The sequence below is a fragment of the Osmerus mordax genome, chromosome 3 (genome assembly GCF_038355195.1).
Source record: "Osmerus mordax isolate fOsmMor3 chromosome 3, fOsmMor3.pri, whole genome shotgun sequence".
NCBI lineage: Eukaryota > Metazoa > Chordata > Actinopteri > Osmeriformes > Osmeridae > Osmerus > Osmerus mordax.
The window spans coordinates 4869326-4882290 of record NC_090052.1 but is presented as its reverse complement, the minus strand read 5'-3'; the positions used below and the strand labels follow the sequence as shown (position 1 = coordinate 4882290).

The 12965-nt window shown below is 45.6% G+C and overlaps 1 protein-coding gene across 1 annotated transcript; it reads right to left on the bottom strand.

The window, feature by feature from the left end:
• Positions 1-8518: 8518 nt before the first annotated feature.
• On the bottom strand, positions 8519-12520 carry LOC136939723 (collagen alpha-2(IV) chain-like). Its single transcript, XM_067232214.1, has 10 exons — positions 12475-12520; positions 12271-12390; positions 12075-12193; positions 11839-11989; positions 11621-11739; positions 11149-11545; positions 10513-11112; positions 10179-10296; positions 9966-10051; positions 8519-9849 (listed from the first exon to the last, which is right to left on the bottom strand). Exons 1-10 carry the CDS (start codon positions 12479-12481, stop codon positions 8597-8599), a joined length of 2970 nt encoding a protein of 989 aa, XP_067088315.1. The 5' UTR covers positions 12482-12520; the 3' UTR covers positions 8519-8596.
• Between the last annotated feature and the right edge of the window lie 445 nt (positions 12521-12965).

Below are 12965 nucleotides of genomic sequence, written 5' to 3'. Positions count from 1 at the left end.
GGTGATCTGCCGTCATGCCGAGGTTTGGCGGCCTTCTGCCGTGTCGGGTGAGAGTCATGATTTGGAAACAGGTTGTGAGGAGAAGGAGAGCGCAGAGGACTCTGCTGGCTTGGAAAAGGCCGGTAGAAATTCCACCACCTTCATCACAAACACGAGCTTGGATGAAGGACTTGAGATGGACTCTGCTGGCCCAGAAAAGGCCGGTGGAAGTTCCAGCCCCTTCATAAGCAACACAAGCTTGGATGAAGGACTTGAGATGGACACTGCTGGCTTAGAAAAGGCCAGTGGAAATTCCAGCCCCTTCTTAAGCAACACAAGCTTGGATGAAAGACTTGAGATGGACTCTGCTGGCTTAGAAAAGGCTGGTGGAAGTTCCAGCCCCTTCATAAGCAACACAAGCTTGGATGAAAGACTTGAGACTGCTGAGTCTGCTGGCTTGGAAAAGGCCAGCAGACTCACCTCCTGCCTCTTGTCCTCCTCCACTTCCCGGTCCTGCTACTCCTCCTCTTCTTCCACCTCTGTTTTCTCCTCTTCTTCGTCCTCCCAACCCTCCACCTCCAGGGGCTCCATTCCTCGGGGCCCCAGCCCAGAGGGACATCATTTGGGGCCGCTCGGAAAGACTGACACCCCCATCCTCCAGAGATGGTTCACACTGGTAAGCTGAAAACAACACCACACACTGGCACTAGGTAGAACTGACCTGTACTGAGTCAGCGATAAGAAGGGACGACATGTGACAATCTCAATGAATCTGTGTGTCTTTGCTCTCACTTCCAAACCCAGAAGAAAGAGAAGACTTTCCATAAGGATGGACAGAATGTGGCTGCCAAGGGAAAAAAGACAAGCAGAATATTCAAGACAAACAAAGTGTCTCCCCTTAGCGCTGAACGTAAGATCCTGACTGCACATTTGCTCATTTAGGCTTTCCCACTTTAGTTGGCTCTCCCACCATTTCACACACACATACTTGCACACACACACTCACAAACACACACAGATACGCACACACACACACTATTTTTAAGTGAGAGGTCACAGTGCTGAAGTTCCGTGTGATGTCATACCCTGTTGTGTGATGGTGTTTCCTGTCCAGGTCCAGACCTTGGCGAGTCCTCCATTGCCAGAGGACAGGAGAAGAAGAAGAAGTCCATAAAAGCCTTCTTCAGGGGGTTCTCTGCAGTTCTCTCTAGGGCTTTCTGCTTCGGCTGCGTGAAGGATATTCACCAGTAGAGGGCGCCACCTGCTTACTCAACTGGCTGGCAGAGAAAGAGAACCTGTCACTACGACAACAACTGTAGCTACTTCCCTCTTCTTCAATTTTTTTGTATATTCCAATAAAAAATACTGGAATTTCGTTTATATCTCCTTTGTAATCGTTAAGCTGTTTGTGCAAAAGGTTGTGACATCACCATGTCAGGACTGCAGCCACACAGAGAGGCTGATTAGCATTTGTTAGAGTAATTGTACACAACCACTTTACATCAGTGTAAAAGTGACCTTAAACAGTAGCAGACATGTGTATGTAAAACTTTTACATACACATGACCAAACTATTTATTTTGAGAATGCTACTTGAGTTTTTTCAGAATAGTTGTTATTGTTCCCCAATTTAAAAAGAGCCTTCTTTTGTAATTATTAGATTGGTAAATGGACTGCATTTATATAGCACTTTTCTACCTTAGCGGCACTCAAAGCGCTTTACAATGTTTGCCTCTCATTCACCTATTCATACTCACACTCGCACATACCGACGGCAGCGAGCTACCATGCATGGCGCCGGCCTGCCCATCGCGAGCAACTTGGGGTTCAGAGTCTTGTTCAAGGATACTTCCTTGAACAAAGTGAGTCAGGTGGCTGAGCGGTTAGGGAAGCGTGATTGTAATCAGACGGTTGCTTGTTCGATTCCCGGCCGTGCAAGATGACGTTGTGTCCTTGGGCAAGGCACTTCACCCTACTTGCCTCGGGGGAATGTCCCTGTACTTACTGTAAGTCGCTCTGGATAAGAGCGTCTGGTAAATGACTAAATGTAAATGTACTTCGACACATGACCGAGGAGGAGTCAGGGATCGAACCGCCAACATTGCGATTAAGAGACAACCCTCTCTACCCCCTGAGCCACAGCCACCCCCGAGATTGAAACACACTACCGTTCTTCTTCATTCCAAGTGGTCTTGCTTGCATCTGCTCATACATGTTTAGCTAACACACACAGATACACACACAGATATTGATTTATGGTGTGTGTGAGCCGCTCTGTTTGATAACTTGTATTTTTGGAGCAGTTGATCCAGTTGCAGTAAGTTTTATTGCACACGCACGCACACACTGGCACATAGCACAGAAAATAAACCGGAACCACTTGACCTTTTTTGGAATCTTCACAAAGCGTGATCTGCTCACAAAATTCACACTTAAGTATAGGACACTATTGTCATCAATCAGAGCTACAGAGACAGGGTGAGAAAAAGAGAGAGAGGTTGAGAGAGCCACAGATGACCTTTCAGATGACCACTTGTACTTCAGGTGACCACTCCTATGGTGACCAATGTAAAAGGATTTTAGGATGCATGTACAATTGTCAGAAAAGGTGAAAATGTAACCCCTCATTCTGTATAAAATGATACTGTGTTCAACATTCCTTTAGTACAGAGAGGAACTACCCCTAAGTTAACTCTAGGCTTACGTAAACGTACAAACCTTATATTGCTATCCTGGGTGGAAGGGGGTTTCAAAATTTTTAAGCACTTAGGCTACCAGCAGTGGGGATCAAAACCTCGGACGGGTCAATAGCGCAGCAATTGCAGAGAAATCGCACTGAATTTTGTGCGATTTTCAATTCATTTCAGTAAACACTTTAGATTAATTTGAATATAAACCTATCCTCAGAAAAATAAAATAAATATGCTTCTTTACTTTAAAATATTTAAGATTTTTTAAGAAGACAGCTTTCAGTTGAAGATACTAACTTGCTTTGATATGTCCTATGAGGAAGTGAGTTATCTTGAGAAAGCAAAATAACCTTTTGTAAGATCCAGAGCTAAATGGCTTGAATTTGGCAAAAAAAAAATTGGGCGGAGAAGGACAATATTGCAATCTCTAGGATATATCGATGGCTCTCCTTCCTGTAAAACATATATATATATATATATATATATATATATATATATATATATATCTCAATCAGTTTACAAAGTCTCTGGTAAACAAGTCACTGTCCTGATGGTCTACATTTTGAATTGTAGAAAGATTTCTGGGATTACATTAAGGACTTTATTATAATCCCTTAGTGAGGCCCTTAGGGAATGCATTGTTCAAGAAGAATTGACTCCCACTATGAAACAAGGGTTAGCCTAACTATTTTTATTCCAAAGCCAAATAAAAATATTCATGATTTAGATAAGAGACCTAAATCTCTCCTAAACATAGATTATAAGATTCTGGCAGCCGTGTATGCAAAACGTTCTATGTCTGGACGAATTCATCTCTGACACACAGTCAGGTTTCAAGAAAAAAACTAATATTTCAAATTATATTTGCCTTATTTTAGATCCGCTAGATTATTCTTATTTGCTCAGTAATTGTGTCTTCATTCTTTTTCTGCACTTCTATAAAGTAGTTTTAGAGACTTTTGGATCTGGTAGCAATTTTCATCGTAAAACTTTATAATTACATAAATGGCATCTCTTGCCCATGGTAGCTCACTTGTAGATTTTTTGTTAAGAGAGGTATTAGACAGGGATTTCCCCTTTCTCCTTTCTTATTTCTATTGGCTGCAGAATTGTTCAAATTATTTGTGGTGAATTGTGCTGATATTGAAGGAATTCAAAATGCAGAGAGGATACATTGATCATAAGTCCGTTGGCTGATGATACATGTATTTTTTAAGAATCTATATTTACATTTACATTTAGTCATTTAGCAGACGCTCTTATCCAGAGCGACTTACAGTAAGTACAGGGACATTTCCCCAAGGCAAGTAGGGTGAAGTGCCTTGCCCAAGGACACAACGTCAGTTGGCTTGACCGGGAATCGAACTGGCAACCTTCGGATTACTAGCCCGATTTCCTCACCGCTCAGCCACCTGACTCACTATATCAAATGGGTGCAATACTCCAGTCTCTTTTCTGAAGCCTAGTGCAAGTGGTGAATGTTTTACACAACTCAAATGTTGCCTCTTGATGAAATCTTAGTTAGGATTGTTAAATATCTTAGTGTTCATATTTGTCAGTCTGAGAAGAAACACTCAAAGCTTTTGCCCTAATTTAGAATCTACTCAAAAGATTTTCAGTTTATGGAGACAGAGGGATATAACAATGTATGGCAGAATTCTGTTATCCAAGGCTGAAGGAATTTCATGCTTTGTTTAATCCTTCTTTATCACACTTGTTGATTCTTTCACCTGAAAATGTATATTGATTCTCTTAATTTTAAATGTTTATGGAAAAATAAGGTGGAAAAATATTAGCAGAAAATCCACAACGATTTCAAAGTTGACATGTTTTGGACATCTTGAACCAGATCTTTAAAATAAATTGCGAAAAAAATGTCTAAATGGGTGTTTGGTTTGGTTTTGGATTCCATAGATACAAAAAAGTTTAAACTAATTCAATAGGCGTATCCTGTTTCTCGATATTTGTTCTTTAATGTTTACACTTGTTCTACTATAATATAAAACGTATATTTTAAAAATATATTTTAAAAAGATATACGTAAAAATTAAAATTGTGAGGGCATGTTACTGACAGCAAAATTGGATGGAATAAATGGTGTCCTCTTGAGCTCCGATCGTAAAAGATGTGCCTCACTGAAATGTTAAACCTCGAACAACTCCCAATTAAATGTGGAACGACCTATTTTCCTGTCATGGAACCTGTGTTGTCTGACGAACTACAGAGCGAGCAGTTCATATCCGTGAACTGGACTTCACGGGGCCGGGTTTCCCAGATTCGTTAAGAAGCTCTTAACGCTAAAGGCCGAATTATACTTCTCCGACTCCGTTACGGACAGACGCACGCACGAAGTAGGACGGATTGGTTGAATTTATAGTACTCCGAAGTACCTCCCCCCCCCCGCCCCCCCCCCCCCCCCCCCGTTGGCTAATTACAGGGCCTAACCTAAATAATGAAAATAAATAATAACTTGTAACAGTTTTGTTGCAAAACACACTTTATGCTGATATCTGCAAAAGATGAAAAATAGGCTCGTAATAACGAACATAAAAGTATCCACAACAGTGTCAGTTGTGTGTCTATGTAAACTGCAAAGGTAGCCCACATGACCTCAACTTTCTTACTATGATTGCCTCAATGCACTTAATTAAGACGTACAACAGAACTGAAAGCGTCATTTAGGTGGGGGGAGGGAGGGTTGGGGCGTGGAGTGTTAATTGCACGGGTGTGATTGATACCATCTGGCACTTTTGGCCTTGTTTGAACACACACTGGAGCCCCGTCTTGTAATGTTTCTAATATATATTAAAGAAACTTAATATATATTAAAGAAACTTGGGTTCATCAAAGATTTATTAACTAAGTAGCAACTAGCAAACGCGGTCAACATGTGCCTTCAGTTTAGTGTGTGTGTCTTCTACTAAAGAACCTGCTGCCATGTCGTCAAGATTGTAGGCCTGCAGATCACAGGAACATTGTTTTTAAAGCTAGTCGTTGCTGCCCTCTGGTGTTCGCAAGTAATAACACCCCCAATAGTTTCACATTTTTCCCCCTCTCTCTCTTTTTCACTTGTGCCAGTATGCATAATACGGCCGATCAAACAAATGAGTAAATGGCTCGTTATACCGTTTGTGTTTTATGGATATTCCGTAATTCCAAAATGAAACAAAACAACGGAAACCAAGCCTTTCCCCATAAACTGAGCTTTGGTGTATCAAAAATACAAGTAGTTTATTTATTACAAGATTAACAACAAATAGCAAACATGAAACAAACATCACTATGGGACCATGGGTAAACTCCGTCCTTGAATGCAGGCCGGCAAATTATGTAAGGATACCTATAGAAAAAGGATACAGACTCAGAATGTGTAATACCAGCACACGGTGAAATATGTACAATTGTGGTGATACACACATATAAACTAAAAGTATCACAGCAAACAGTAAACAGCACTCCAGTGCCCAAGCGCAGCAAACTATGTGAGTGTGGAAACACGTCTGCCCTACACTCAGAGACAAGCCCAGGAGAATATACTATTGCATCTACACATGGCCCAAAAAGGTATAACAAAATCAAACTGATCGATGGCACACGGGTAGGATCAAAAACAGTGGCTAGGACAAGGTAGCCTGGACCTCCATTCTATTTCAATTCTCAGAGCCCACAAGTCCTGCTCTCTGTATGTCACTTCTTCACACCAAGTAATTTGATTGTGGAAAACTTCCTCCACCAATCCTTTCTCCTCAGTCACAACGTGGTATTCTGGACACTGATACCTGAAGCATCAGTAAGATCAAATGAATTATTGAATACATCAAAAATTAAGATAGTACATGGAATGTATTCCCCAATTATTATTTGTATTCTCTGGATGGCATACATTTTTTCTATAATTTTGATAGAGAAAAAATCCCAATTAAACTGGCAAACTTGCATAAGCAGGCACTGCTGGCTTGGGAATTCGCTTATAACCACAACTTTTCACCTCATCAATATTTTGTATGGAATAATAGAGATATCTTGTATGAAAGAAAGTCAACTAAGGAATACTCACTGCTTCTTAATTTCTTAATGAACATGTCAGCTGTTATCGTTCTCAGAATTCTTACAAAAGTGTCAGATTCCTGTGAAACCAAAGGATTATGCAATTATCTTTGATAATTGTCAATAATCTCAAGTAAAATGGTTTAATTGCTGCGATTTTCTGGATATCCACTTGTTGATATAGACTTACAAGCCCCCACTTGCAGTGATACAATATTTATTGGTGATATTACCATCGTCAAAGATAAATGCAGTAATATATATATTAGAAACTTACTAAAGAAGAATTAAATGCTGTGTTCTACTATATTTTGGTCATCTAAATTTGAAGACATTAAGTGGAGAGACGTATGGATAATGCCATTTAAAAAAAATAAACAATTAAGTTATGGAGTTTTCAATTAAAATATTGCACATAATTTATCCTGTCAAGGGTGTTATTTGAACGTTTCAACTTGGATATGGAAAACTCTTGTGACTTTTGTGGGGGTTTTTTACGGAACAGAAATTCCTTTTTAGCTCAGACCATGCGCCTTCCAACCAACAGGAGTCAAGGGGGAGTCAGATACACCCTCCCCCTTATATACACTTCCTGTTACTGCTGGGTCCTAGTGCTACACCGTTACACTAATGCCAGGGTCAGTAGTGCGAGTTATGGAGGAAGGTTTTCTCAAAGTCCCAATAATATTCATGAACTCAACGACTGATTAGTGGTGCTGTGTCTTGGTCAACTCTTTAATGGGGTGGAGGGCTGTTGAAGACATGACTACAAACAAACTGTGAAAAGGGATATGGCTTTGTTTAAAGCTTTATAGTCATTCTTAGGTTTCAAGGTATCAAGGCAAATACAGCATATTATATGTGGGTTCAATATAGTTCAATATGTTGACAAAATTGACCTTTTTAATCTCGTATGTCCTGAAATATGTAAGGATGCATATGCCATCATGCAGTGATGTGACCGTTTTGATGGGAGGTTCTCAAACTGCATTCATGTAAACAATTTTGACTCATGGTTAATGTAGCAGGGAAGTAGTGTCACAACTTTAATTTCCTTCAGGATCAATAAAGTGAATTAAATATAATGCTCTACATGAACATTGAAATACAATTTCATTCTGTATTTAATGATTTGCCATTCAACATGACAAATTACACATTTTACTTTAGGATTAAGTATTGTGGTTACTGTTAATATAAGGCTTACTCCAACAAAAACATGCAACCAAAAAGGTATGCAAGACTTCAGACAAATCTGAACTGTCCTTTTTCTACAGTTAGTTCCAAATCATTTGGAGGCTGCAAGAAGTGCTAAAGTTATGAGCCTTGTGACATTGCTTTTACACTAATTCTGAGCTCCATTTATTAACAGACAACAACCATGTTTGCATACCAAAGGACCATGGGGTGTAGAACCGCAAAGCTGCCGTTTCTTATACCTGGTAAAACACCTCTTCCAGTAAAGATTAAGCATACAAGGTGGAAGCAGGCCTACGCAATTATACAGTAACATTTGCCATTTTTCTATGGTTTGTCTACGGAAACCCAATTCAATATTGTCCAGAAAGTCAAATCGCGGTGCTTAACACTACCCTGGAAACTCAACTACTGGTCCAATCCAGAGTGAAAAGGTCCTTTAACCAATTGAGCTGTGAATTTAAAATTAAGGACTCATGACAATCAAGCTGGCAGAACTGCATGTCAAACACCCAACAAGTGTAAAACAATGTTTGGATAAGTGTGATCACCAACAAGCCATATACAATTGCATCCAGCAAAAATAAAGTTTGCAAACCAGTAAATCAGTGTAAAGGTGAGAATTTATTAAAAGTTGAAGTCAAGTTGCACAATTACGTCAGTAAGAATTGTTGAGTCACTTGCTACGAGTTCTCGGGAGCAGGTGGAGGGAGTGCATCCCTACTGCGAGACCCAAAGCCAGGAATCCTTCTTTGGTCCTCCACACTAAAAGTGGAAGACTTGGAGGTACCTGCTGTAGCCGGTGTAACACTCGACTGAAGGGAAGCATCGTCCTTGAACATTATGTCATACACTGGCTGGACCATCTGCTTACCCCTCTTTCCTTTAAGTCTGAAAAGGGCAGCGTTAACGCAGAGTGGCCGGGGAAGCTGAAGGGACCCGGGAAACTGAGAGGACCCGGGGGAACCTGGAAGCCCGGGAAACTGAGGGGACTCTGGCTGTTCTGGAAACTGAGGGGAACCTGGGAAAAAAGGGTAAGGAAGGTCTGGTGTCTGGGGGCCAGTGGGTGCAGCTATTGTAGTGGCAGTCATTGGGAATGGTCCAGGGAACTCAGGGTATGGAGTCAGCTCTATTGACTCAGAATCTGAAGACCATGGGGGCCTGGGAAACTGAGGGGACCCGGGGGAACCTGGCAGCCCGGGAAACTGAGGGGACCCAGGGGAACCTGGCAGCCCGGGAAACTGAGGGGACCCTGGCAGCCTGGGAAACTGAGGGTACCCGGGGGACCCCGGCAGCCCTGGAAACTGAGGGGACCCTGGCAGACTGGGAAACTGAGGGGAGCTGGGGGAACCTGGCAGCCCTGGAAATTGAGGGTAGCCAGGGGAACCTGGCAGACCAGGAACCTGAGGGGAGCCGGGGGACCAGGGAAACTGAGGGGACCCGGGGGAACCTGGCAGCCCGGGAAACTGAGGGGACCCAGGGGAACCTGGCAGCCCGGGAAACTGAGGGGACCCGGGGGAACCCGGCAGCCCTGGAAACTGAGGGGACCCTGGCAGACTGGGAAACTGAGGGGAGCTGGGGGAACCTGGCAGCCCTGGAAATTGAGGGTAGCCAGGGGAACCTGGCAGACCAGGAACCTGAGGGGAGCCGGGGGACCAGGGAAACTGAGGGGACCCGGGGGAACCTGGCAGCCCGGGAAACTGAGGGGACCCAGGGGAACCTGGCAGCCCGGGAAACTGAGGGGACCCAGGGGAACCTGGCAGCCCGGGAAACTGAGGGGACCCAGGGGAACCTGGCAGCCCGGGAAACTGAGGGGACCCAGGGGAACCTGGCAGCCCGGGAAACTGAGGGGAGCCGGGGGACCCGGGAAACTGAGGGGAACCTGGCAGCCCGGGAAACTGAGGGGACCCTGGCAGCCCGGGAAACTGAGGGGACCCTGGGAAAGGGGGGTAAGGAAGGTCTGGTGTCTGGGGGCCAGTGGGTGCAGCTATTGTAGTGGCAGTCATTGGGAATGGTCCAGGGAACTCAGGGTATGGAAGAAGCTCTACTGACTCAGAATCTGAAGACCCTGGGGGCCCGGGAAACTGAGGGGAGCCAGGGGACCCGGGAAACTGAGGGGAGCCAGGGGACCCGGGAAACTGAGGGGAGCCAGGGGACCCGGGAAACTGAGGGGAGCCAAGGGAACCTGGCAGCTGTGGAAACTGAGGGTACCCGGGAAACTGAGAGGAGCCAGGGGAACCTGGCAGCTGTGGAAACTGAGGGGACCCTGGCAGACCGGGAAACTGAGGGGAGCTGGGAAACTGAGGAGTGCTGGGGGAACCTGGCAGCCCTGGAAATTGAGGGTAGCCGGGGGAATCTGGCAGCTGTGGAAACTGAGGGGACCCTGGCAGACCGGGAAACTGAGGGGAGCTGGGAAACTGAGGAGAGCTGGGGGAACCTGGCAGCCCTGGAAATTGAGGGTAGCCGGGGGAACCTGGCAGCTGTGGAAACTGAGGGGACCCTGGCAGACCCGGAAACTGAGGGGAGCCGGGGGAACCCGGCAGCCCTGGAAACTGAGGGTAGCCAGGGGAACCTGGCAGACCAGGAACCTGAGGGGAGCCGGGGGACCAGGGAAACTGAGGGGACCCGGGGGACCCTGGCAGCCCGGGAAACTGAGGGGACCCTGGCTGTTCTGGAAATTGAGGGGAGCCTGGGAAAGGGGGGTAAGGAAGATCTGGTGTCTGGGGGCCAGTGGGTGCAGCTATTGTAGTGGCAGTCATTGGGAATGGTCCAGGGAACTCAGGGTATGGAGTCAGCTCTACTGACTCAGAATCTGAAGACCCTGGGGGCCTGGGAAACTGAGGGGAACCGGGGAAACCTGGCAGCCCGGGAAACTGAGGGGACCCAGGGGAACCTGGCAGCCCGGGAAACTGAGGGGACCCTGGCAGACCGGGATACTGAGGGGAGCCGGGGGACCCGGGAAACTGAGGGGAGCCAGGGGAACCTGGCAGCTGTGGAAACTGAGGGGAGCTGGGAAACTGAGGAGAGCTGGGGGAACCAGGCAGCTGTGGAAACTGAGGGGACCCGGGAAACTGAGGGGAGCCGGGGGAACCTGGCAGCTGTGGAAACTGAGGGGACCCGGGAAACTGAGAGGAGCCGGGGGAACCTGGCAGCTGTGGAAACTGAGGGGACCCGGGAAACTGAGAGGAGCCGGGGGAACCTGGCAGCTGTGGAAACTGAGAGGACCCGGGGGAACCTGGCAGCCCGGGAAACTGAGGGGAGCCTGGGAAAGGGGGGTAAGGAAGGTCTGGTGTCTGGGGGCCAGTGGGTGCAGCTATTGTAGTGGCAGTCATTGGGAATGGTCCAGGGAACTCAGGGTATGGAGGAAGCTCTACTGACTCAGAATCTGAATACCCTGGGAGCCCGGGAAACTGAGGGGAACCGGTGGAACCTGGCAGGCCGGGAAACTGAGGGTAGCCGGGGAGCCCGGGTAACTGAGGGGAGCTGGGGGAACCTGGCAGCCCAGGAAACTGAGGGTAAGGCAGAATGTCTGGTGTCAGGGGATCAGTTGTTTTCGGAGCACCAGGTGGAGATATGCAGGATACTGCAAACCGTTGGCCATTCATCAGCAGGACAAGAACATAGACCTCATCCTGTAAACACAAAAGCATTAGTGGAAGACCCAAATATACCGTACACATATTTGTGATCAGAAGTTGGCACTAAACCTCCATCTTGACGCAGGGTTCTTTGTAAGGAGCCCTGATCATCAATCTGCTAGAATGCGATGCCACAGTAAATCCACAAAGTTGTCTAGATGACAGCAGGGGCTCCCATACGTTTGAGACTAAATTTAAGAGTTAACCATTAGTCATTTAGCAAATGGTTGTTGAAATACAGTACATGAACTTTGATTCCAAAAATGAGAGCAACTGCTGAAATGTACCTTTTACAGAGAGTGCATCTGCTTCAATATTACCCATATTCAACACCATGCCTTTTCGGAGACAGGAGACTGACAGGCGAGGAGGTGCAAGAGGACAAGACATTGTCATGGATTCCCCCCACAGCTTTAGATGCAGTACATGATCACCACCCTGTTGGAAGAGTAGGCCACTTCGCAAATTCAACCAAATAAAGAGAGGGGTGTGTTTAGTCTGCCATTCCTTCATTAAGAATTACCTGCTCAGTAACATGGCAGCCTTGGTATGGAGCTACAAAAAGCACATCTCTGCGTGACCTTCTCAAAATGAATCCACACTGAGAAGGCATCCGAGTCACAGGAATGAGAGTCCCATCACCTGCAGAAAGCAGATTCTCAGATCAAACTACTCGCCGTTCTCACCGGAACACCACAGAAATGCATCATTGATCTCACCATTGTCAACCAGAAAATGGGGAGTCTTCCCTCCCTTGACCCGCAAGGTCATAGCATCATCAGCGCACTGCACCGAAGGTCCCATGCGATTTAGTTTAGCGTTCATCAACAGGTGCCGAGCTAAGACAGTAGGGATTAAGTTACTATACTGGAGGAACCGCTAAACACACGTTTGCCAACTTGAGGGATATTGTGTATACTCACAAGCCATGCCTCTGGTTTGGTTAGCCTCCCGACCATCTGAATCAAAGGCAAGAGAGCCGTTTCTAGTTATGACGCCAGTCGGAGTGGACTCTTTCGCGTCACGAAGAAAGTCTCTTTTAAATTTGGTCCCAAATGCCGTCGGATCGGTCTCTTCATTTGTTAACCTAAATGTGCTCCCATCTCTAATACTTCCATAGGAAACTGCTACTAAAGAGGTCAAAGTCCTCAGTACTAAGATGCAAAACTGAGCATTATTCCACGGCACCATGTTGAACAGCCTCTCGATGCCGCCCTACCAACATAATATCAATACACATTTCGCACAGCTTTAAGATGCTCTTTCAAATTGGACGACCAATCCAATTTGAGGTGGGCAAGCCTTCGTTCCAACGCACCTGAAGTGCAGTTGGATCATCGTTAGACGTGAAGTGACTTTGTCAGTGATTGTTGCGAGTACAGGGGTTTGTACACGTGGATCCTCCCAATTGGCA

What these genes read in the sequence shown, in the direction of transcription:
- LOC136939723 (XM_067232214.1), bottom strand. An exon ending in GCTGCCATGTTACTGAGCAG is followed by an intron (nt 11,990 to 12,074) that starts GTAATTCTTAAT and finishes CTCTTCCAACAG; the next exon opens with GGTGGTGATCATGTACTGCA. An exon ending in TCAGTTTCCCTGGTCCCCCG is followed by an intron (nt 10,297 to 10,512) that starts GCTCCCCTCAGG and finishes CCGGTCTGCCAG; the next exon opens with GGTCCCCTCAGTTTCCACAG.